Genomic DNA, 25,236 nt, shown 5'->3' with positions numbered 1-25,236 from the left:
CTGAAAGACTTTCTGGGTTGTACGCGTTTTGGAAGTGATGAAGAGTTGAAGAAGACAGTGAACACCTGGCTTAATGAACTGGCGGCAGAGGAGTATAACACGGGAATTCTAAAGCTAGTGAACAGATACTACAAATGTTTAAATGTAGGTGGTGATTATGTAGAGAAGTAAAGGAAGCTTCAGTTATATAACAGACTTTGTCTTTTCAAATAAATATATTTTTTTAATTATTACAACAAAACGGTCGTTATTTCCTGGATCCCCCTCATACGTACAACATTTTAGCATAAATGTTATACAATATTCACAGGCAATATCGTTTTAATTCATTTTACAGCCTTATGGTGAAACATTACTGTGGTTTGTTGTGAGATACGAACTGCAAGGCACTTGGCAACTGAAGTATATAATTTACTTATCGAACAATCGATCAGTGATGCTCACAGCTTTGTTTACAGTGCATGGTCCTATAAATCGCGCTCTTTCTACTGTGGTACAAAGATTTAATATGCACGATATTTTCTTAGGGGACAAAGATCCATTTTGGCAGGTAAAATTATTTTATTGTGTAGATAAAAGTTTCATTATTTTAATGTGATTAATATTTTATATTAACAAAATCTATAATTAAGTATCATGCATTTTCCTCATTAAACAGTATTTTTATTAGTTGTGTATTTTATTCCATAATATGCATTTCAATACAAAGACAGTGTGCTGTTCAGTATCTATATAAAGTACTTTTTCATTAGATCAATAGATACTTATAATATGACAAGCCATATGTGCGATTCCAGGTATTTTGGATTTACAACAGTTTAGAAACAGAAATGCCCTACAAAATTGATATATCATCTATTACTGTCTTCAACAATTCAAACTACGATGTTGAAGTTCTGAAGTGTCAGAATCCTAAAGGAGATATTCCACCTAAATCTAACCATCCCATACTGTTCAGATTCTGTCCCCTGGAGTTGAAGAGATATGAAGTGAGTATATTTCAAAACATTATTCGATTACAACTATAAACATACTACTGTCATATTCAGATCAACTTAGCAAATGTCATATGGTTAATTAGAGAAAAAGGTGAAACATGTATAAACTAACTTAGTTTGATGATAGTGATATTTATATTAACACAAATGAGTTACGTACTTAACTCTGCTTTTAAGGGACTATTTTTTACTGGCTAGTTCACAATATTAAGCAAACTGTCTTCAATTCTCAACACGTTCATTTGAAACCGCAGGATGTCCGGTCTTTTGTGTGGGCATAAACAACCAGTCATGTCCATTACTGTGGATTAATGGTTAGTATGTCTGACTGTGAAATGAGGGGACAAGGTTCAAATCCTGGTCGGGACAAGTTACCTGACTGGGGTTTTTGCGAGGTTTTCCCTCCCAACCAATTGAAGCAAAATTGTTGGGTAATTTTCAGTGTTCGACCTCGAACTCATTTCACTTCATTAAATTTAACTTCATCTATCATCTTTCAATAGTTATAAGTCGACCGGATAGCAGGTTAGTGTACCAGGATTCTTATACAGATGACATTGATCTGAGGAGGCTACAGAACTTCCAGAGAGATGAAGGAGCATTCATCATGGACTCTGTTGGACTGGGTGTGTGTAGCTGAATCTATAGTTGGCACTAAATAGTGAATCATGATACCTATAGTAACGCGATCTTTAGGTCAATGTTGGATGCAGCAGCATGTAGTATCGTGATTTGCATACAATTGTCATTGGTCTGAGGAAGCTGCAGACTCTCAGGAGGATAGAGGGGCATTTATCGAGGACTGAGAGTGTTGTGTGCCAGAATCGATAGATGACACCAAATAGTGAATCATGATACTTACAGGAATCTAGTCCTATGGACTTCAAACAATCGTCCCTTATTAAGGAGGTCAGCACAATAACCCTCGAGGTTTGGTGCAAACCTTCGGGCCTTCCTCCATAACGGGTGGGGGGGGGGGGAGGGAACAAGCAGTCAAGACAAATGTTGATGTCACTTTGTTATCGACTTCCTGGTAGGTGCCTTCTTTCCATATTTAGTTCAAAAATACCAAGGCACATTAATGTCTATCGAATGGTAGGTCCAGTGGTGTATGCAGAATTTTGTCAAGGGGGGGGGGGGGATCATTATTAAAATTGTTTACAACTTACATTATCGGTATTTTGAATTTTGTGTATTATTATTATTATTATTATTATTTTATTACGGTATATTTATTAATATTATACCATGTTCTAATAGAACATATTCATGAATATTCTTCTAAAATTTTTAAAACGTAATTTTTTCTCAGTTATCCAATTTTTAACAAATTTTAACTTATATTTAATTTTGTATAATAAAAAATGCTTGTGTCATTATTACACTTACACAGTAATCATTTACATATATTTAGTCAACAGTTATTATGATAGGTAAGACACTTTACATAACAGAAAAATCCATGGAAACAATCAAATACAGTACTGGGTGCTCATTTCAAAGTGTGTCATGATGTCACCATTGTGAGTCAGCGATTTGAAGCGAGTTTCAGCTTTCATGTCAGAGAAGTTACCTATTAATCAAGGCGTTCAATCTGAACTTGAGAACGTGTACAGTATAACTTGAACGTCGTAGCAACAGATGGCGGTCTGTACGATCTGTGTGCTACCATAATCTCTTTCGAACTGTGTTTTGCTCGGGCAAGTCGTACGCAGGGTATTTGTTATCATCGGTTGTGTATGGCAACATTCCACAACACAAATCAAATGCTCCGTGTCCATGTTGACCGTCGAAGTTAATGTCAACAAATACGTAAGTAATCGTCTTAACCCTCTCCCCATATCCCGACTTCACATTCCTGCCACTACCGGCGTTACCATACGTATCAGTAAGTACTCTTGAGAATGAACGCCGTACTTTCTAGGCAACTTCTCTGGCATATAGGTAATACGTCTCTGTGGAAGTGTAGGAAGATTGAATTTTCTAGGCTCATCGGCTAGCCACATGACGACATACAGCGAGCCATGACACATTTTGAACTGAACACCCAGTATATTGAAATATATGTAATTTCTTTTTAAAAGTTCAAGAGGGGGTTTAAACTCGGTAACCCGACTTGCGCACACGCACACGCACTCATTGACTCTCTCACTCATCACTCACTAACTCACACTCATCACATTTTCCCTCTCTCAATCACTCTCATTTATTCACTGTCTCTTAGTCCCACTCTCTCTTTTTCTTCATAAATCCCCTTTCAGTAATTTTATAGTGCAAGGCGGCTGCAGTGATAAACTACTGGGTGTTCAGTTCAAAGTGTGTCATGGCTCGCTGTATACCGTCGTGTAGCTAGCCGATGAGCCTAGAGAATTCAATCTTCCTACACTTCCGCAAAAGTGTATTACCTAGGAGGCAGAGAAGTTGCCTAGCAAGTACGGCGTTCATTCTGAAGTGTACGTACCGATGCGTACGATAACGCCGGTAGTGGCAGGAATGTGAACTGTTTGGATATACGTACTGTCGGGATATGGGGAGAGGGTTAAGACGATTACTTACATATTTGTTGACATTAACTTCGACGGTCAACATGGACACGGAGTATTTGATTTGTGTTGTGGAATGTTACCATACGCAACCGATGATAACAAATAACCTGCGTACGACTTGCCGGCGCAAAACACGGTTCGAAAGAGGTTATGGTAGCACACAGACCGTACAGACCGCCATCTGTTGCTACGACGTTCAAGTTATACCGTACACGTTCTCAAGTTCAGATTGAAGAACGCCTTGAATAATAGGCAACTTCTCTGACATATAAGCTGAAACTCGCTTCAAATCGGTGACTCAACAACAGTGACGTCATGACACACTTTGAAATGAACACCCAGTATGATTAATCAGGTGGCATGTGTAAAAATAGTCCTACCAGTTTTGTTTTGTTTTCATTGTTGTTTCCCTAATTGACCACAACAATACAATAGCGGCATTTAATGGTGGAAAAAAAAATTCTGTATCCTACGAAATGTGTGTGTAGTTTTGTAGTTTCAATAAAATTGATGTTGGCTTCGCTCATATTCTCCCTACCCAACTATAGAGTTAATTTGTGGTAATTTGTAAAATCCTAACAATTACTAATTGCAAATAAAGTATAATTGTAAAATAACGTGCTGTTAGTTATATAGCATTACTTGATTTTTTTTAATGTGAAAAAAGTTTGAAGTATGCATGGGGATTGTATACCCTTTCACAGTCTCTTAACAACCATACTGTTAAATAAATACTTATGCTTGAAATACAGAAGTGCTTATCCATATGTCTCACCAATAGTTCACTCTTGAATTTTGGTACACAATTATGCAAAGAAAGTCTGATTCTTCTTTTTTAATTATAAACCAACAGCTTCTAAAATTCACGAATAATACATATGGTACCCTATCGTAATACCAGTAACCTTTTCCTTTCAGATATCTTGTCTTCTGCGGCTAGGATATACGTGGATGAGCTTCATAACAGCAGGAATGGGATCAGTCAAGTATGATTCGCATATTTTCTCTATGAGAGATAAAATGCCAGAATCAAGAAATATTATTCTTCCTGAAGATCCAATATTATTATCAGTTGAAAACATTATTATAAATCCAATAGCAACGTTTTCTAGAGTGAAACGTATTTTCTTCATTGAAAATACCTCAGACTATTATGTATTTGAATACCAATGGTTCAGGTAAACTATCATGAGACTGTATGAGATAGAAATATCTCTACGTCCTGTATTAATGTATTATGACACCCATATGTCTTTAACAGCTGCCATGAGTACTGTACATGTTCATTACGGTCAACCAGCAATGCCAATGCCTTTTCCTGGCCTATATCCTAAATAACTATTTCATATTAATTTATCACAAATAATTTATCTATATCTTTGTGTTATAAATTGTTGCCTTACGTTCCGAGTTCAGTCATAATTTTGTAAACAACTTTTAAAAAGCGTTTGAGAACTGGAGCCAGAAAAAACATAAAGGCAAAGGCGTGCTCTTATACCAACAATATACCCCGGCCAATAAGTGGATCCGGAATCACAAGGATCTTTCCTGTAGAGAGTGGAGGGAAGCGATCAAGATGAATGCTAACGTATCAGCTGTGCGCAGTGTACCTGGCAGGTCTTCGGGCAGTAACCTCTGTCGACGTTGCGACAGGAAGGTTGAAACCCTTGCCCATGTCCTGGGGCCTGTCCACACGGTGAACTTCTACGAAATATGCAGCATCATACAGTAAGATCTATAATAGCAACTGCCTTAAGGAACAAAGGTTATTCAGTATATGAAGAAGTACACGGCATATCCAGTGAGGGCAGTAATCGAAGAATCGACATAATTGCATTTAAACCTCCCTCTCTTGAAGGTTACATCATAGACCCTACTGTGAGATTCGAATCGCACGAACACCAGCCAGAAGAAGTACAGGAGGAAAAAAGGAATATATATGAACCTTCCATCAGTTTTTATAAGGACAAATACCATCTGGAATCCATCGTCATTACGGGACTAATGATAGGAGCTGGGGCCATACCCTGGTTCCTAGTCGACTTCTGTAAATCTTTTGGCCTGCATAAAAATATTTTAAGAGATCTAACAATTGCAGCACTCAAAGGCTCAATAGCTATTTTCAGGCATCATACATATGGACTATGACTAATTTGCATCTCCTTGACGTTACTTCGTTTAATATCATGTGTTTCAATATAATTCAAATTGTTATTTTTCTCTCTAACAACAATGTATCACTAAGCCTCAAGGCATTTACTCTATTGTATCATGGTACTCTTTGTCGATGGCAACCTGTAGTGGTTACAGGAAGAAATTAAATTGAGCCATGATGCTTCCTGCAAAAGTATTGCAAGTACCTAGTTGAATCCAAGACTACTAAGAATAGGCTAACTAGGACATTCATTATCCTGTAAGCAAAACAAAACTACTGATACTTTCACTTCCTTTATATTTGTAATAGTTAGACTACAAGCTATGATAATGATGATGATGGTGAAAATTGAATGTTGTTCTTACCAGTGGCGTAGCATGAAATTTTGAGCAGGGGAAGCTAACTCAAGTTGTCTTTAATGCAATATGAGAAAACGTATTACAAAAATACAATCTTAAAATAAATAGTAGTCAATTTCAAGTCAGCAGTCGAAGATTGGTTGGAACATCGTAAGTAACACCAATAAGGCATGACCTCAAATGATACGTAGTAAAATATGATTTCACGGTTTACACATATCTCTAACAAATATACACGTATACGTATAACATTAGCTCACTCCCTGTCATACTTAGAGAAATCACAATATTAGTATCATTACGTAAGTATGCGTCTGTCTTTTGGTTGTGTCCTTCATTGACAGCAAGGGAGTCGGTCATTTGTTTTTTAAATCACACTTTTGTTCGTAAGTCAGTCTTGATAATACAACTGTCCTAAAAAAAATTCAAGTAAATTAGTGTCAGAAACTATTATTTTGCTCATTATTTATTATATCAGCCACAATGTACACTAACACTTCAACTGAACACAACTAACGAAAAGGGATAACTTGGAAACTACTTATTTTAAATGTTAAAGCTAGCTTCTTGCGAGCCTTGCGACTAGGGCAGTTTAGTTAGAAAGGGATGGAAAATCTGCGGGGTGGATTACACAGAAGAAACCGGTCTGCTTGGAAGCTGGTGTGTGCAGGCTTCTTGTTTGCTGCTGCATCACAAATAATCCTGAGCTGCCGCATCACAACATTTAGCGCGTAAATATAAATTCTATTAAAATTAATAAATAATTTCCTCCATAAACTGCAGGTTTATTATGAAATTATTATTAACTGGGGAAGCTAAGCTTTTTAGCTTACATTGACGCTACGCCACTGGTTCTTACAGAGAATATCTCAGTTTATATTAAAATAATAGCACATTTCAAAATTATTAATTATAAACTTTATTTTAACCTGTAGTTTTATTAATCACCTATGTAATTATGTTACGAGTTATTGCAGGTTGAAAACTAAGCATCACTAATTCTGAAGATGTTCCATATATATTAAGTGCTCTCTGTAATAGGTATTGTTCTTTCAAGGTATCAAATTCCTGGTGTTTTGGAAGCAATAGTGACAACCAGTAAAAACTCATTACATCCTCGCCACTCACATGTGTGCACACTAACAGTCACAACATATGGATATCCATGCCTGTTGTCTTTTCCGATCAAATGTCAAATCCTCAACATAACAGAGCGCCGCAACCATGAGAAGTCTTTATTAGTGCGTTCAGCTGTAGACAATTATTTGCAAGGACAGTTCGACATTACTGAAAGGGGTGAAGCTGTTCCAGTAAGTCTTCAAGCTTTCGTTTTATTTGGGGATTCCTTATTCTTCCTTAGTGCTTATATAATCATGTTACTAGCACACACAGAAGCACAAGTCTATTTTTGGTGAAATAAAAGAGAATTGTGACATCATCAATGCCAATAAATATTTCCATTCTTTTTCTAAAACATGGACAATCTAGCATGTTTTGATATACTTTTTTTAAATGACCCTTAATGAGCTATTGCTCTACCTAGAGCAGTACATATGAATATGTTTTCTTGTGTGGTAGTAACCATTACAAATGATTATATATATCCTCCTGAGTCCTGAAAGTATAGTGTACTATACCATACTTCATAGATGATTATGATATAAGATTTATGTGCAGAGATCCGAAGTATAGTATAATATACAGTACTGTACTTATTTCTGCCCTAACTGTAACCTGCGGATTTTTCAGCATTTTTCATCATGTCAGTGAGTTTTTTTTTAAGTATAGAATTATATTGAACTTCAAAAATAAAGCAACAAATATCTCAGGACTCAGGAGGATATATACAGGGTGATTCAAAAGTCCCGTGACAAGACAAACTTCGTTATTAGTGCAGATAGCGAAACATGAAAAGAGGAGAAAGTTGTTGGAAATAGGTAGTTTTCATTATAATGTGCTTAAATTTTCAATGTAGAATACACCATTGAGGCTGTATACCATAGTCCCGTTGCTTTTATTTCCGGCAGCCAATCACGTTGCAGGTAGGCTACATTTAAACGTGTGCATCTTGTCATTCACTATTGATGATGTAATGAATTTCCTATGGCTCGATAAATACTTAATATAATCGCCCGCCATTTTGGCTCTTTCGTTGGCGTTTGCAGAAATCACACAAGGACGTTATTTGCCGCTCAATTATTTGTTCAATTACAGTGCATTTGATTTATTATCATAGGAGCTACAACATGATAATGTTTAACGGTGAAGCAAATAGATTCATCTGGTAGCTCGGCAACGAAAGAACAAAAATGGCGAACGATACTACCTACCTAGACTTTATAGAGCCTTCACTTCCTAAGATGTAAGCAAAGGGGAGGAGTCACACCGGAAATAACAGCGACACAACTATAGTACGACACCTGCCAGTCCCAAAGCTGCCATATTAATGGCTTTTCGGCTAGTTCTGCCAGACTTTAAATATGTATTATTTAACGGAGAAAAATAGTTGAGATGCAGAGTTTAGCGGTTATTTAACTTCTCACAGTGCAAAGAAGAATTTCTTTACATTCATAGCATAAGAATTCAGGGGAATTTCATTCTTATCTGGCGGTTTTCCCTGAATATGTATTGGCAACACTGCTAATCGTCATCATTTCGTAATTTACCCAATACACTATGTATCTAAAATCTGTTAAAATTAGCGGAAAACCACTAATTTTGCAACATTTGGACTGATGGGAGTGTCATACTAGTGCACAGCCTCAACCATGTATTCTACGTTGAAAATTCAAGCACATTAGATTGGAAAATACATATTTCCAACAACTTTCCCCTCTTTCCATTTTTCACTGTCTGTACTAATAACGGAGTTTGTCTATGTCGCGGGACTTTTGAAATACCCTGTGTATATATATATTCATTCATTCATTCATAGTGTTCTTCCCAAGGGCAGGTCTTTTACTGCAAACCCAGCATTCTCCAGTCTTACCTATTTTCTGCCTTCCTCTTTGTCTTCGCATATGATCCATATATCTTAATGTCGTCTATCATCTGATATCTTCTTCTGCCCCGAACTCTTCTCCTGTTCATCATTCCTTCCAGTGCATCCTTCAGAAGACAGTTTCTTAATTAACCTTATAATTCATTAAAACAGTCAAAGTTAATTGTGCACTTACTCTAAAAATGAATGACTGCATTAATTCGTTCATAACATATAATGACATATACAAGATAGGTCAAAAGTCGCTTTCCCCAATATTCGTTCTTAGGTTTCATACTTGTACACATATACAGATGTCATAACTTGAATAGCTGTTGTAATTAAGTGGTGGGTTGACAATCATGTTCGTGTGTCATGTCATGTCTTGAAAACAGTCCTTGTTTTGCCGATATACAGTTGATATGGCAACAGGATAGAGCACCGCCTCATTTTGGTGTAGGAGTGCGGGACTTCTTGAACCAGCAATTCCATGAATGGATTGGCTGTCGTGGCACAACATGATCATGCGCCATGTGATTTTTCGCTGTGGGGTATCCTGAATAATGATATTTTTGCTCAGAAACCACAGGATCTGCATCAGTTGCGACAGATGATGGAACAGTCATTTGTGAAAATCGCGAATTATGTTCTGCTGTCTGTAAATCAGTGTCTAAACGTTGTGAATTGTGTAGTCAAATGTAAATTGAATGTAATTAAATGTAAGATGGTATTTGGGGAAAGCGATTTTTGATCCACCATGTGTGTGTGTGTGTGTTTTTAAAGTTTTGCTAATTTTATTTGTATAGGTGGTCAATGTGCCAATTGTGCCGGCTCCCAAACCATTCTTTGTGGTGATGTCAGTCACTACTTCTATTAGAAGTTCAAAGACGTTAGATGAAACACTGCCTTTGAAAATCCAGATGCGTCAAACACCCAACCAAGAGTACATGCACTCAATCATTGAAACCCAACTACGATTAAGACCACCTGATGTGCACATTATAGTGTCAATACTGGAAAAAATGATTTGGTATGTATGCTAAGTTTTATAAAATATAATTTACTCATGACTCAAATGATTTTCTTCCTTAATTCTTTACTGACAACAAATAATGCCTATTAAGTGGGTATAACAGTATTTGATTTAGAGCCATAATATTGTAATTGTTAAATACAGAAAGTCTCCAATTAAAAATGTATTTAAACAAACCTTCTAGGACAACTAGAATGTATGGGAGTCTTCATTAAATCTATACTAATAATAAATCTGTAGCCAAGATTTTTCTGGTAATTTTTTGTTTTTCAAAAATAATTGGTGTTAACATGTATAATTAACCATCCTGAAACCGAAAATCGCTTTTTTGAAATTTTTGTTTGTATGTCTGTCTGTCTGGATGTTTGTTACCTTTTCACGTGATAATGGCTGAACCGATTTATATGAAAATTGAAATATAAATTAAGTTCGTTGTAACTTAGATTTTAGGCTATATGTCATTCAAAATACTTTATTTAAAAGAGGGGTTATAAGGGGGCTTGAATTAAATAAATCGAAATATCTCCCTTATTATTAATTTTCTTGAAAAATGTTACATAACAAAAGTTTCTTTAAAAATTATTTCCGATATGTTTCATTCCAAGCAAAATTTTGATGGGACCAAATTGCACTAAAAACGGATGTTTTCTGAACCAAATGATCATATTTTAATTATTTGCATGTAATAACAATTAAGAAATATGTTAAAGGAATTATCATTGCACTAAATAAGTGGTCTCTGGATGAAAATGATCGCATTTTAATTATTTAAATACAATTTAAATTAAGTGACATATTAAACAATTTATCCTTCTATCAAACACGAATGTTCCCTGGACCAGATGTACTATTTTAATTATGTAATTACTTTATATTTATTTCTAACAAGTAAAGCGGAGCGCAAGGGTATAGCTAGTAATTACATAAAATTAGCAACTTCAGAGATAAAAAGTGGCATATTTAGCAGAGATTGTCTTTTATCGTTGATGGATGATTCGTAGTATATTTTATGGGAGGTTACAATTAACTACTTGAAGGGTTTAATGAACTGTTTTCTGAACATGGGAGGGGTAATAGTAGGAAGAAGAGTAAAATGCATAAGATTTGCTGCTGATATGGCATTGTTAGCAGAAAAGGAGATGATACTAAGGGATATGCAACTGGAGCTAAATGACAGCTGTGAGCAGTATGGGATGAAGAAAAAATGTAAATAAGAAGAAGATCATGGTTATCGAAGGAAAAATAAAGAAGGTAAACATGCGAATTCCAAATGAGGCAGTTCAACAAGTGGACAATACTTGGAAGGTATTTTAAGTAGTAACACGAGCTGCTGTTAGGAAGTCAAAAGAAGGATAGCAATGGCAAAGGAAGCTTTTTTTTTTATAGAAAAAGGAGCATTCTCTGCGATTTTTGGAAATAGAACTAAGGAAGAGACTAGTAAAGAGCTTTGTGTGGAAATGTCTCAGCAGAAATATGGACATTACGACGAAGTGAAGGGAAACGACTAGAAGCATTTGAAATGTGGATATATGTAGAAGAATGGAGCATGCGAAATGGACAGACAGAGTAAGAAATGAAGCTGTGCTAGAAAGAGTGGGTGAAGAAAAAATAATGCTGAAACTGAACAGGAAGAGAAAAATAAATTTGCTGGGTCACTGGCTATGAAGAAACTGCCTACTGAAGGATGCTCTGGAGGGAATGGCGAACGGGAGAAAGTTTTGGGGCAGAAGAAGATAAACATTAAGATATATGGATCGTATGCAGAGATGCAGAAGGCGAAAAAGAGGGAAGACTGGAGAATGCTGAGTTTGCAGTGGAAGACCTACTCTTGGATAGAAGACTATGAATGAATAAAGGAATAACAACTTATGTCTACAAATTTTACTTCTGAAAAGGCATTTAAATCATGCAGCATAGGTTTAAAGTAAAAAAAATAACGAAATATAAGGAAAGTGGTTCCTTTTTACAATGATAAAACATAACTGTGCACACATTAAGTTATTATTAGTCAAATAAACAATTAATTGTATGTATACATCGGAAGTCTGATTAATGTAACATGTAGCTAATTGGCGATGTATGCAATGGAGGGGGAAAGAAACTGGCTACCCTATCCCATTATCTCCTAGTCTAGTTGCCTCATGAGTGATTCCGTATTGGCATCACTTATGGGGTTCAGACCTGTCTTTGGACAATTGACTAAACAACAACAAACAGTTACAATATCAAATAATGCTGCAGAGACCCAGAAACAAAATTTGGGCCACCTGAATTTTCCAAGTTCCATTTATAACATACTGCGCATGCTCAGTGATTTGTGATGGGAATTTAATAAATCCAGTCTTAGGCAAAGAGTCGTTTTATTGCCATAGTGCCTGTAGCTGTAATTAAACTAATTTTATAAATTAATTTGTGTAGAAGCCATGTTCGCGCCGTGGCATTGCGGTCTAAGGCATCCTGCCTAGGACTCACATTACGGAATGCGCGCTGGTTCGAATCCTCATGGAAGAAGAAATTTTCTCATGAAATTTCGGCCAGTGTATGGGACTGGTGCCCACCCAGCATCGTGATGCACTTGGGGAGCTACGATAGGTAGCGAAATCCGGTTGCGAATGCCAGCTATAACGGCTGGGGGGATCATCGTGCTAACCACACGATACCTCCATTCTGGTTGGATGATCGTCCACCTCTGCTTCGGCATGTGTGCGTGAGATCAGCAGCCAGCTGGTCGGTCTAGGCCCTCCACGGGCTGTAGCGCCATGGATTATTATTATAGATGCCATGTTTGTCTGGCAAAGTTTTAAATTGGAGACACAATTCTGTGTTTGATATATATTCTAAAAAAAGTGTCAACTTTAAGTAAACCATAATTTTGTGTTTATTTTCTTTTTTAATTAAGAGTTACTGATTGATTTTAGAAAATGGCTGCATTTCATTCGTATAGTTGTGAGATGAATTGACTCTTAGATATTAAATATAAACAAAATTTGTCCAGTTATTTAGGAGCAAATTTCTGTACACCGATTGAGTGATAGATGCCATTTTCTAAGTGTCAAGGAAGCTAAAAACCTGTGTTTTGCAACATCACAGTGCTCTGTCTCTATGACTTACTGTACTTTATATAATCAATCAATCTTCTTAATGTATCCAGCTGTTTGCTGACAACATAAAGTCCACTATAGTCCACTGCAGTCAATTCAGTTGTTGTTCTTCACGAGAAATGAGGGGTATTTTGATCGGTGTTCATTGTAGATGCCTGTTGCTAGTAGCCAGAGTTGGGGTGTAGTCAATATATACTGCAGGGCTGTGTCTTCTGCAACTGGTACTGATGATTTTAATTCACTTCTTTTGTGGTTTATGGATGGACAGTATAGAAGAATGTGTTCCAGATCTTCATCATGATTATTACACCACAGACAAGTAGAATTATCAGAAAGGTGAAATCGGTGTAGGTACAATTGAGTGACAATGTGACCTGTTCTGGCTCTTGTTAAAAATGTTTGAACATGTCTGGGCAGGTTTTTGTACATTTCCAGGTCATTTGGTTTCTTTTGTACAGACTGTAAAATTTTTCCTTTGTCAGAAGAGAGCCAATTGTTGATCCATAGGTTTGTAAAATGAGACTTTACTGAAGCAAAGGCACTAGATAGAGATATCACTTGAAGAGGTCTTGGTTGCAAATATGTTGCCTGTTTTGCAATATTATCGACTTTCTCGTTTCCAGGTATACCACAATGACTAGGTATCCATTGAAATGTTATTTCCTTTTGGAGTTCTTTTAGTTTACTTAGTTGTTTCTGGAATAATTCTATGTGCATATAGGTTTGGTACATATTTAATTATATTAAATATAGCCCCTTAGAGTCGGTAAGTATGCAAATAGATTTTTCAGAAATTTGAGTAACACACTGAAGAGCAGCATCAATAGCTAGCAATTCAGTGTCAAGACTGGAGGAGGATGAACATGGTAGGAAATAACTTTCTTGATATTTTGGAATATAATACCCTGCTCCTGATGTCCCATTATTAGGATTTAGAGATCCATCTGTATAAATTTGAAGGTGATCCTTATATGAGCTGCAGAGTAGTTCCATGGCATCTAACATAAGAATGTATGGGGGATCATTTATATAATGAAAAACTGAAATATATCCAGTCAGAAATATGGAATAATTTTGATCTTGGATTTGTTCTCTCGTAAAACTTTTTAATACTACTTACTATAATCTTTTCGCTGTAACAAAAATCCTAATATAAACAATAGCATGTGACTGAAGTGAGGCTTCATTGGCCGCTGTTTGGCGCCATAGATTCTCAGTACATGTTCCCGCCTACTGTTGTACATTCTGTTTCATGTTAAACATTTCCCGTTACTCGTCAAGTAGGCCTAACCTCACTACTATGCATTCATTTGCTTAGGAAACATTTACTTTATAATTACTCTAATTAAAACTCACATAACTTATTGTATACATTTAAGACTGTTTGTTTTTCTCCGCTTCTGAGAGGGTTTCTACTCTTACGATTAATAACCACACACACCGAGGATGCAGAAGCGATACTTCAGTACCACGTGCTTACGTGAACGACAAGCTCAAGGGACGCCAGCTTGTTACAAGAACAGACTACCTCGGTATTACTATTTGTATTCATCCGCGTTCATAGTACATAACAAAATATAAAAGTAGCTTTTCTTTTACATGGCGTTTTACATATGAGTGAAGTTATATGTTTCATTGTATTTAACAACTAGAATTCAATTTTTTATTTTCAAATAATACAACATGATAGTTTCCAAATACGGATTATATTTTCCTGCGTCGTGTGAGTGTTTAGACTGTGAGCCAATCATGGGTATGACAGCCACGTGCTTGTGTTTACAGTAGGATTTTTCTTACAGCGAAAACAGTATACAGATAGCAAAATACGAAGTTCATTTTTTATACTTTGAAGCTACATTCAATAATATGTTTTTCTAAATGACATGTTGTAACTATGTTTATAGGGAAGTTGTATACAGCAAATGGTTTAACAATATGGTTCATCAGATATGTGAAGAAGGCACACCATACTACTCTCAGTTTGTCATGGAAGAGGAGGAACGATGTTTGTTAAATAAGATGAGTTACTGTCAGCCATCTCGAAGATTAATAGAATCTGTTTTGAATGATATTATTATAGACTTACTACATACGGAATTTGAATTAGGACCTGTAAAGAAAAATGAATCTAAGTTCGACTTGAGGAAAACAGTCAGGAAATCTGATGGTCCACTCAGTGATGACACTGAGAGCCACATTTCCAAAAGACTCAGTGATGAAAAAATTAAAGTTCCAAGTGGATGGTAACATGAAAACACATGAATTCAATTTCAGTAAATTTATATCTTAGCAATAACATCACACAAAAGATATAAAATAATAAACTTTAATTGAAATTTTATGTGTTTTATGTTTAAAATAAAGTCAATTGAAAATGCAATTTTAAAATAATTTCACTCATTGAAAGAGAATTAATGTTTGCACGTGCATTAAATAGGATGGATATATTGTACAGTTATTTGTAATCTCCAAAATGAAAAATAAAGATGTTACATTTTGTGTTCAGCGGTTATTATTCAATCACAGTTGTAGGCTAGTGGTCAGCATGTCTGACTACAAAACTAGCAGGCACTGGTTCAACTCCTGGTTGGGATTTTTCTTCAACCAATTCTAAGCAAATGCTGGACAGTTATGGACAATGGATCCTTGAGGTCATTTTGCTGTAATTAATTTCAACTTAATCCATCATTGAATAATTTCGAGGGAAAAATTGTTCTGGGGCCATGCATCGAACCCGGGACCTTTGGTTAAACGTACCAATGCTCTACCAACTGAGTTATCCGGGAACTCTACCATACAGTGATCCAATTTTTCCTTCTATATCCACAGACCTGAAAGTGGGCTGACAACTGTCAAGCAACCAACATTGAGTGCACACTAACTCTGTGTAACTTAAATTGTGGTTTTCTGTTAATGAACAGTGACGTGTATTATGCAAATCAAGCTTTCAAGTATAACTCCCTATAAAGTTGATTTGAATAATAATGTTGGTACGTTTAACCAAAGGTCCCGGGTCCGATGCCTGCCCCGGAACAATTTTTCCCTTGAAGTTATTCAAATCAACTTTACAGGGAGTTATACCTGAAAGGATGATTTGCTTAATCCATCATTATTCAATATTTTTATAACGCAGGATGTAGCACTGTTGATTTGTATATAAAGGATCTTCCAATAAGTGTCTTACTTTTAACATACAACAGCTGCCGTGTTTATCAAGCTATAGCAGTCATATTTTCCCCCATGATTACAGTTGTTGTTGACAAATAATCATGAAACGTTACACCATTCCACAACGCATAGAAATTGTTAAATCCAATGAAAACAGTCGCTTTTCCTGAGAGTGTATGGTGTATACGAGGGGGAAAAAAAAACACACGCGCGCGCACGGACGCACGCGCGCGCGCGCGCACACACACACACACACACACCCCTCTCTCTCTCTCTCTCTCTCTAATAATAATGTTGGTACATTTAACCAAAGGTCCCGGGTCTGATGCCTGGCCCCAGAACAATTTTTCCCTCGAAGTTATTTAAATCAACTTTACAGGGAGTTACACCTGAAAGCTTGATTTACTTAATCCATCATTATTCAATAGTTTTATAACGCAGGATGTAGCACTGTTGATTTGTATATAAAGGATCTTCCAATAAGTGTCTTACTTTTAACATACAAAAGCTGCCGTGTTTATCAAGCTATAGCAGTCATATTTTTCCCCATGATTACAGTTGTTGTTGATAAATAATCATGAAACGTTACACCATTCCACAACGCATAGAAATCGTTAAATCCAATGAAAACAGTCGCTTTTCCTGAGAGTGTATGCGAGGGGGGGGGTCCTCTCTCTCTCTCTCTCTGGAGGGGAGAGAGAGGCACACACACCCCCCTCCCCCAGCGCCATGATTTATGCTCCAAACTTAATATCTTACCAATCAGACTAAGATCCCCCGAGGTGATGCATTCCTTTAATGAACTGAACCAAAACCAAGGAGCATCTACATGAAAAGTGTTGGGCCTAAAAGGAATTTTAGTGTGAAGTGAGGAAATCAAAAATATCAAATACAATTTTATAAATTACGCTGTTATTGTAATGTATAAATGTTTGCAAAATATAGAACTTATCGTACAGTTTATTTTCTTTCACAGTTCTGAGTTTTAGTAACATTCAGTGCTGTCTGATAAATATTACTACTTTCATCAGCACAGAGATGACACTGTTCTAACTTAAGCACAGACTGAACAGACGAATCTGTAGTCATAATATGAGTACATCCCTATCACATAAACGAATTATGTCACTCCTTTTTGTTCACTGTCCTCATACGGATCTCTGACTCTTCTAAATACGGCCAGGAATTTATCTCCATTGTTTCGAGTAACTTTCTTGCCTTCTTCTGAACTGTCATATAACTTCTCTATCACTGGATCCAGTTTCTAGAATACAAAGAGGTTGGTTACTAAATTTCATTACATTTAGATTGCTTAAATACAGTATCACAGATTATTTTCGACCAATAGATATTCCCTCCTGCTGCATAATATATTCTTTTGGAGACTGAGAAAATTACTCACCAACTCATCTTCACCTATGCGAACAAATAAAGGATGCTCTACGAAATGTTGAACCATCCACTCATGGAGATCTTGCACATCTGTTACAGTATAAACAACAGCCTAAAAAATGAAAGAAAATGTCAGTGAAATTTCAATCTAACAAAACTGTGGGTAGTGGTAATATTAGTCTGTTATAATGAACTTTCCTCGTGGTTTGATCTAAGTTGATATGGTCTCAGGACGATCACTTTAACGAATATTTGATATTTAAGTGTAATGCAATTAAAAATTGATTTATCTGTAATGCCAAGTACTAGAAAATTAGGTCGTAGGTCTTGGCCTAATTTGAGACTTTTAGATTTCTTCACTTTATACTAGTAAACAATTAGTTCTGGTTGCATATGCTTCGATGTGAGCAATTATGCGGAGGAAGAAAAGGAGACTCTTGACTGTTATTTTCAAATGGCTGTTTCTCAGAAACCATTGAAAAAAACAAGTATGTTAATGTAATGTTTGTCCTTTAGTATCGCCCATTCCGTCACCCCTCTACATATGATCTTTTCCTCCTGAATCACCCTGTACGTACAGTACATAGCCTCAGAATCTGGGGGTCGGAAAATCCGCGTACTTACATGGAACTTGACTATAAGCTTGATGTGTGCCGTGTTACCACAGTCTACTATATACAGTCACGAAGCTTGAGGTGATTTTTTGCATTTCTCTCGATAGTTGCTAGCCGCTTGGAGTGCTGTGAGTACTACGAACAATAGACTGTGTCACTGCCATCGTGATCTAATACAGGCCGTAAGGCAGACCATGTAACTCGCTTAACCCGATCACGAAGGGCGGCGTTTCAACCATATAAATTAATTGGAATGCATAAAGAGTAACATATATTTCTCTAAAATGTAGTGTAATTGCATTAATAAAATTTAAAACAATGATTAGGAGACACTTCAGACATAATTCCTTGCGAGTTAAGGTGTGATATTATTTTTGGTGTGAAAATTACGTTGTTCGTATGTGTAATACCTGCCTTTATTTCGATTAAATATTGCGAAATTCTTGTACATTCATTTATGCACGATTCAATAATTTTCAGTTGCACCGCACGAATATTTAGATATGTTGAAATTATAGGTTATGTTTACTGTACCAGTTGCCCATTTCTGTCTAATTTTAGTGGTCTCCAATGCCCTGCCACTACATATGTATGTTATGTCATATGGAAAGTATAGGTTATGTTTACTATATTTAACTTATATTCCTATATTCGCAATTATACATTATAATTAAACATAATGTCATATATGACACCCGTCACATTCTATTTGTCTGTATTTTAATACTTCAATTGAGTATTGAATTATTGTATTTATCTACTACCTAAGAGACAAAGTAACACAATCTTATGTACACTAATTTCATAGGAGTGGTATGATAAATTTTCTGTCTACAATTAAGGAAGGTAGATGTGCTAAATTAAAATCACAATATAAATTCGTTTTTATTGAACCTCAAAATAGCTTCCATTCTAAACTTAAAATGTTGATGCGAACAGATTATGTTAACGCGTAAAATTCTCTTCACATTAAAATAACACAGTTTTGTAATTATTTCTGCAACATATTATGCAAGAAGAAGTAAACGGAACTTATGGACACATTACACTAAATAAAACTTAGCAATGATATGCAATAAAGTTATAATATAATATTTCACCGAGCTACATACATTGAAATAGAAAACCCGAACATACATTACGGCCTGGTCTAGATCGAAAAGGCATTGACTGTGCCGTATTTCGCTTTGTTGTGAAAAGTTGTGTAAACTGTGAAATGTTCGTTATCGGTTATAATAACTGTAAATGGCTAAAATACAATAATTTGAATAATAACATGGGACAAGGAGACGTTTGTGATACTATAAATATTGTAAGAAAAAAAGGTCAGATTTATCCTTCTATATAAACCTTATGTATTTCACATTTCAATAGTGGAAGGAAGGTCTTAATTTTTTTCAAAAGAATACGATATCGAAAGTACAATACATTTTATCGTCTGCTGGGGAAAGGGTCTGTGATGAGGTGATAGTAGCAATCCTGGTGGTTAGCAACTATCTATGGATGCATATTTCAACTGTCTATGTTTGCATATTTAGTAAGTATTGAGCTTCGTGACTATATACTAGACTGTGGTGTTACTAAGAGAGGATACACTGAACATCTCTAAGGTAAGGAACTAAACTTGTTTAGTTTCTCTTTCCATTGGTACCAGTACTATTTTCATGTACCTCAGATTCATAGAACATAAATTACATGTGTTCAAAACCGGAAAAGTCTTTTGTAGGAGCTCTATTTAACAAACTTGTATATTGCATAGATGAGCGAAATATTGCTCTTAAACATATGCATAATCAATGTCATGGCTGGTGACTTGTTTAAATTATAGTGAACTGAGAGCTACATGTGGAATTAGAGAACCAGAAATCATGAATATGAAAGATATGCGTGTGCACATTAAGAATAAAAATCTATTTCAGATGAGTACTTACATTTTCTGCTAATATATATGCATATTCGGCCAGCAGACATTTATTAATGATTCGCCATTTGTGCTTTGCTTTCTTGAAATGAGGATCGGGATACAAGAAGAACATTTTCTTCAACTGCAATAGAAATTAATAAACTTTAAACAATTTGGAGAGAAATCATTTAAATTAATAAAGAGTTTATTCGTTAAAATTTGTAAGAATCTTGCAAGCTTGGCTCATTCTGACACCCCAGTCCGTATAACCAGAAATAATGCTCGACAATAAACACATTCTCCTCTGTTGTGAGAACTATAATTGAAGCATTAACCCCAACAATGAATATGCAATATCGATGGTGAAGAATGGAAACCTCCTATGTCAAAAATCGTTAGTTTTCAGGAGAGCGAAAAAACATTTTCTAAAGATGCACATATATCAATAAAATTAATTATAATTAAATTCTTTTTAAAAATCAATAATCTTGGATGTGTGATATGACAAAGGAAATTACCACATCCGATCCGTGAATATTTTATTAATTGTTTGGTATCACAACTCAGAAATAGCAAAATTTGACATAGGTTTCCATTCTTCACCATCGATATGTCAAACTATCATATAAAATAAATAAATAAATATTTGGTTACTAGGGAAACATGGACAGCTGATGAGCGATAATTTCAGTATTGATTGTTATGGTGCACACTGTACATGGCTCAACAATAAAAAAAAAAATCATTTTTAAGTACATTATCGTTGGTTTACAAGCAAACACATCAAGTCAAAAATATTTCTGAGAAAAAGCCGTATATAATGTACGATAATATGTTTATAAACTTGGAATTTGAATATAAAATACACGTAAAGAGAAACAACTTACTAAAAATAATATTTTGAGAATTCAGTTTTGTCAAGAACTTTCAAACCCATTTTCTCAGAAGTAATATTTTTGACTTAATGTGTTTTGCTTGAAAACTGATGATATCATAATAAGAACATACTTGTCCTTTTCTAAAATAGTTTGGTAGGTACTTCATAGCATTGGTACGCAGACAAGCAATATTCTGGTACTGTCCAGGGTGTTGAGATCTAAGAGCTGCGATGCGATCTACCACATAATCAGATACTTTGACTCTTATTTCCATTCCAACGATCAGGCTCTCAGGAAACATCGGCGACAGTGTGACTGCAATTCAGCAGAAGATGCTACATCAGCATGCCATACACCTTATAAACTCCATGATCACTTTTTCAAGGATTCCTTCATATATAGGTATTGTATTTAACAAGTTTTTACTGATGACTCAAAAGCTCACAAGTTGTAAATGTATTACTCTGACACAAAGTAATGCTTTATTTGTCTATGGCACCTACCTAGAAGACCTCCGTACCCACAGCCTATGTCTGCAAATTCAACACATTTTTCGTTCAATGTGTCTTCATTTGACGATTCTTTTGTAAAATATTTTGGATACAAAGTAGACCAATCCATATCTGCCGGAGTTCGAGGGCTAGAACAAAGTAAAAAAAAATTGTATAAGCTTCTCATCTATTCCAAGTCAATTCATCCATAGCACAAAGTCCAATATACAGAAAATCCACAACTAAAATGTCCAATAAAACAAGGCAACTATAGTCCCGTTGCTCTAATTTCCGGCAGCCAATCGCGTTGCAGGTCGGCTACATTTAAACGTGTGCGTCTTGTGATTCGCCGATTCATTTCTTAAGGCTCGATAAATACTTAATATAATCGCCCGCCATTTTAGCTCTTTCGTTGGCGTTCGCAGAAAGCACACGAAGACGTTATTTGCCGCTCAATTATTTGCTGAATTACATTGCGTTTGATTTATTATCATAGGAGCTACGACATGATAATGTTTAACGATATGGAAAATAGATTCCTCGTATGGTAGCTCGGCAACGTAAGAACAAAAATGGCGAACGTTACCACCTACCTAGACTTTATAGAGCCTTCACTTTCTAAGACGTAAGCAAAGAGGCGGAGTCACGCCGGAAATAACAGCGTCGGGACTATAGTCAAAATATCCACAAGTCAATATATTCAATATACAGAAATATCCAATATATATTATGTATAGAGACGGTTATTCAACATTGTTTGGAGAGCCTCGTGTCGTCAAATACCATCTATCATCAATTCCATCGACAATAAATAACCCAGTAGTTGATACAGCATCTTTAAATAACCAAGTAAAAAAATAACGTTACATGGTGGTCGTAGGACCAATAATGTAGTGGAAGGTCTCCACTTTAGATTTAAAAACTGGCTTATCATGTCAGTAGGCCTATTTGGAGATTTATAGAAAACATAATACAAGAACAGAATGAGACAGAGAATACCATAACTTAATCCAAATTCGCCATGATCACAAATGTAAGACACCCCCTAAACAAGAACTATATTACAAATCAATGCAATGGTGTGAATTCGTGGGAGAGTATACCAATATTATTGTCCTTATATAGAATGTAATGTGAAACAATATTAAATTTGCAGGCACTTTCGTATCATATGAAGTTGCATGCTGATCCCAGTGCAGAAGAAATTGAGAAAATAGAATTAGTTACAGGTACAGAATATTGTAACTTTAGCTTTTTTTTTTTTGTAACCAACTATTTATTTTGTAATTTCTAAATACATGTGGCTATTTTATTCTTTTTCAATTTGCAGTCCGTGCGGCCAATAGTTTTTCATCATTCGATAAAATAAACAGTAGTGTATAAAATACTGCAAAAAATTCTGAGAAATAACGGGAATTATGTATTTAGAAACATTAAAATTTATAGGACCTGTCACAGTAACAGTCAGTGACATGAATTGAACGTTTAAAAGTTTAAGTTTTCATACATAAAATTTAACTTTAGCTTACATTTTATTGTTAAATAATTTATTTAATTTTGATAGGCTAAATATTATTCTGGACATTCATGATAATTAAAAGGTAAAGGTAAAGGTATCCCCGTAACATGCCATGAAGGCACTTGGGGGGCATGGAGATAGAGCCCCATTCTTTCCATGACCTCGGCACTAGAATGAGGTGGTGTGGTCGGCACCACGCTCTGACCGCCTTTTACCCCCGGGAAGGACCCGGTACTCAATTTTATAGGAGGCTGAGCGAACCTCGCAGCCGTTCTGAAAGTTTGGCAAAGAGAAAAAATCCTGTCACCACCTGGGATCGAACCCCGGACCTTCCAGTCCGTAGCCAGCTGCTCTACCAACTGAGCTACATGTAATAACTCCGGAAATTGTTGATGATGGCCATTTAAATGACTGTAGACATTTTAAATATTGGACATTTAACGAGAATGGACATTTAAGATAATGGTCATTTATTCACTGTGGACATATTTCAAACTGGACATTTGAAGACTGTGAACTTTTTTGATAAAGGGCATTAATGATGAGAAACAATTTTGTAATGGACATTTCATAGTGAACTAATTGACTGATAATCTTCTCATTTCATATTCAGGAAAATATCCGAAAAGAGCACGGTTTAATCCTGTCCACAACTGTTGAGTAATGGTTAGCCTGCCTGATCGTGAAAGTGCGAGTCCAAGTACAAATCCTAGTTGGGACAAGTTATCTGAATGAGTTTTTCCCCAAGGTTTCCCCTCAACCACTTGAAGCAGAATTGCTGGGTAACTTTTGGCGTTGAACCTCGGACTCATTTCACCTTCATTAGTATTTCATTAATCATATTCATAGTTACAAATCGAAAAAGATTCGCCTACAGATGGCATCTGTCTGCGGGAGCTGCACATATCCAGAGAAGCCGCAGGGACTTTAATAAGCGGACTTTGGGTAACCTGAGGAGTGTAGCTCCCTCGGATAGATGGTACCTTGGTGAGTCGTGAAATTGATGGCGGCATGAACTTTTAGTTGAGGATGCAGATTTAGGCACATGAATTGCGAACAGATGCCATCGATCTGAGGAAGCTGCAGAATAACATCACAGCGAGGTGGAGAGATGGTCTCCACTCAAGTCAGAACTGGATGCTGTGGCTGAATTGATATGATGGCACCATGCAGTGAATCATGCGCTTGAAGAGCGATCCTAAATAATTCCAACACAAGAAAGTTGCACAATAAGCCTAAGGCTGTGGTGCTTGCCTGAGGGCCCTCGTCTGGGGGGGGGGGGGAGAAGGGTTTAATCCTAGTGTTCATTTTCGAAACAGAGTACACAAATGTCCTAAATTAGCTTAGGGTAACACCTTTACGTAATTCTGTACATGAAATCTATCAAAGGAAGGTAAATTTTCAGTGGAAAGTGTTCGAATTGAATGCCACTATTTGTATAAACGTATTTAAGGTCCATGGGAATTCTTCGAGGGATAGTGGGATCATTTCATGGGAAAATTTCAGTATACGAATACCTCACTGACAACAATTATCTTAAAATACTAAGAAGAGCAGATTTGTCAGTATGTCGAAAGGACATCATTATGCTTACGAAATGATGTACTTTTCTGTGCCAATCATTTATTTTTGTGTGTACAAGGTTGGAATTTTAGAGTAAGAGGAAAAGGAAGATATCCATGTTATGAAATTTATTTAAAAGCTGTTGGTGTTTGACAATACGCCCCGAAATACTAATTTTTTTCTGCAATTTTTGACACTGCCGGTATGTTACAATCACGTGCTTACTATTCTATGCAGTGGTCTGCAATTGGATTTGAATGTGCCCGTTGCCTATAGTGTTTCTTTTGCGGTAGTGCAATAGGAGTTGTCATTTTACTTCGTAAAATTTCCTTTTCAAGCACTTGTGCTCACACCACACTGTGAAAACTGTACAACGTACACCAGTAACACACAGCAACTTATTCACCATTTCTATTTATGCGTATTACCTGCCCTCTAGCGGTAGAACGTCAAACAATAAAACAAATGACAGGAATAGCAGACTACTAAACTACTGAAGAAGAAATTTATACTTCTTTGTAATTGTAAATTATCGT

General features: G+C 36.0%; 2 protein-coding genes across 7 annotated transcripts in view; one reads left to right on the top strand and one right to left on the bottom strand.

The window, feature by feature from the left end:
* Positions 1–15,664, top strand: part of LOC138693144 (cilia- and flagella-associated protein 65-like) — a 28,307-nt gene extending 12,643 nt beyond the window's left edge. The window contains exons 6-11 of one of the 2 annotated variants that reach the window (XM_069816815.1): positions 338–550; positions 798–989; positions 4,463–4,722; positions 7,116–7,368; positions 9,845–10,068; positions 15,077–15,664. In XM_069816815.1, the coding sequence (XP_069672916.1) occupies positions 338–550; positions 798–989; positions 4,463–4,722; positions 7,116–7,368; positions 9,845–10,068; positions 15,077–15,419 (1,485 nt within the window). In that variant the 3' untranslated portion in view covers positions 15,420–15,664. The remainder of the gene's footprint in view (positions 1–337; positions 551–797; positions 990–4,462; positions 4,723–7,115; positions 7,369–9,844; positions 10,069–15,076) is intronic. The other variant, XM_069816816.1, reaches the window with a different exon arrangement.
* Positions 15,665–17,230: 1,566 nt separating this feature from the next.
* Positions 17,231–25,236, bottom strand: part of LOC138693145 (tRNA (guanine-N(7)-)-methyltransferase) — a 41,101-nt gene continuing 33,095 nt past the window's right edge. For 4 of the 5 annotated variants that reach the window (XM_069816819.1, XM_069816822.1, XM_069816820.1 and 1 more), the window contains exons 2-6: positions 21,631–21,767; positions 21,258–21,442; positions 20,278–20,391; positions 17,743–17,844; positions 17,231–17,604 (exon numbers count right to left, since the gene is read on the bottom strand). In XM_069816819.1, the coding sequence (XP_069672920.1) occupies positions 17,461–17,604; positions 17,743–17,844; positions 20,278–20,391; positions 21,258–21,442; positions 21,631–21,748 (663 nt within the window). In that variant the 5' untranslated portion in view covers positions 21,749–21,767 and the 3' untranslated portion in view covers positions 17,231–17,460. Of the gene's footprint in view, positions 17,605–17,742; positions 17,845–20,277; positions 20,392–21,257; positions 21,443–21,630; positions 21,768–24,925; positions 25,137–25,236 lie in introns of those variants that run through there. The other variant, XM_069816818.1, reaches the window with a different exon arrangement.

Source organism: Periplaneta americana, chromosome 17 (genome assembly GCF_040183065.1).
Source record: "Periplaneta americana isolate PAMFEO1 chromosome 17, P.americana_PAMFEO1_priV1, whole genome shotgun sequence".
NCBI lineage: Eukaryota > Metazoa > Arthropoda > Insecta > Blattodea > Blattidae > Periplaneta > Periplaneta americana.
This window is presented reverse-complemented; position numbering and strand designations above follow the sequence as displayed.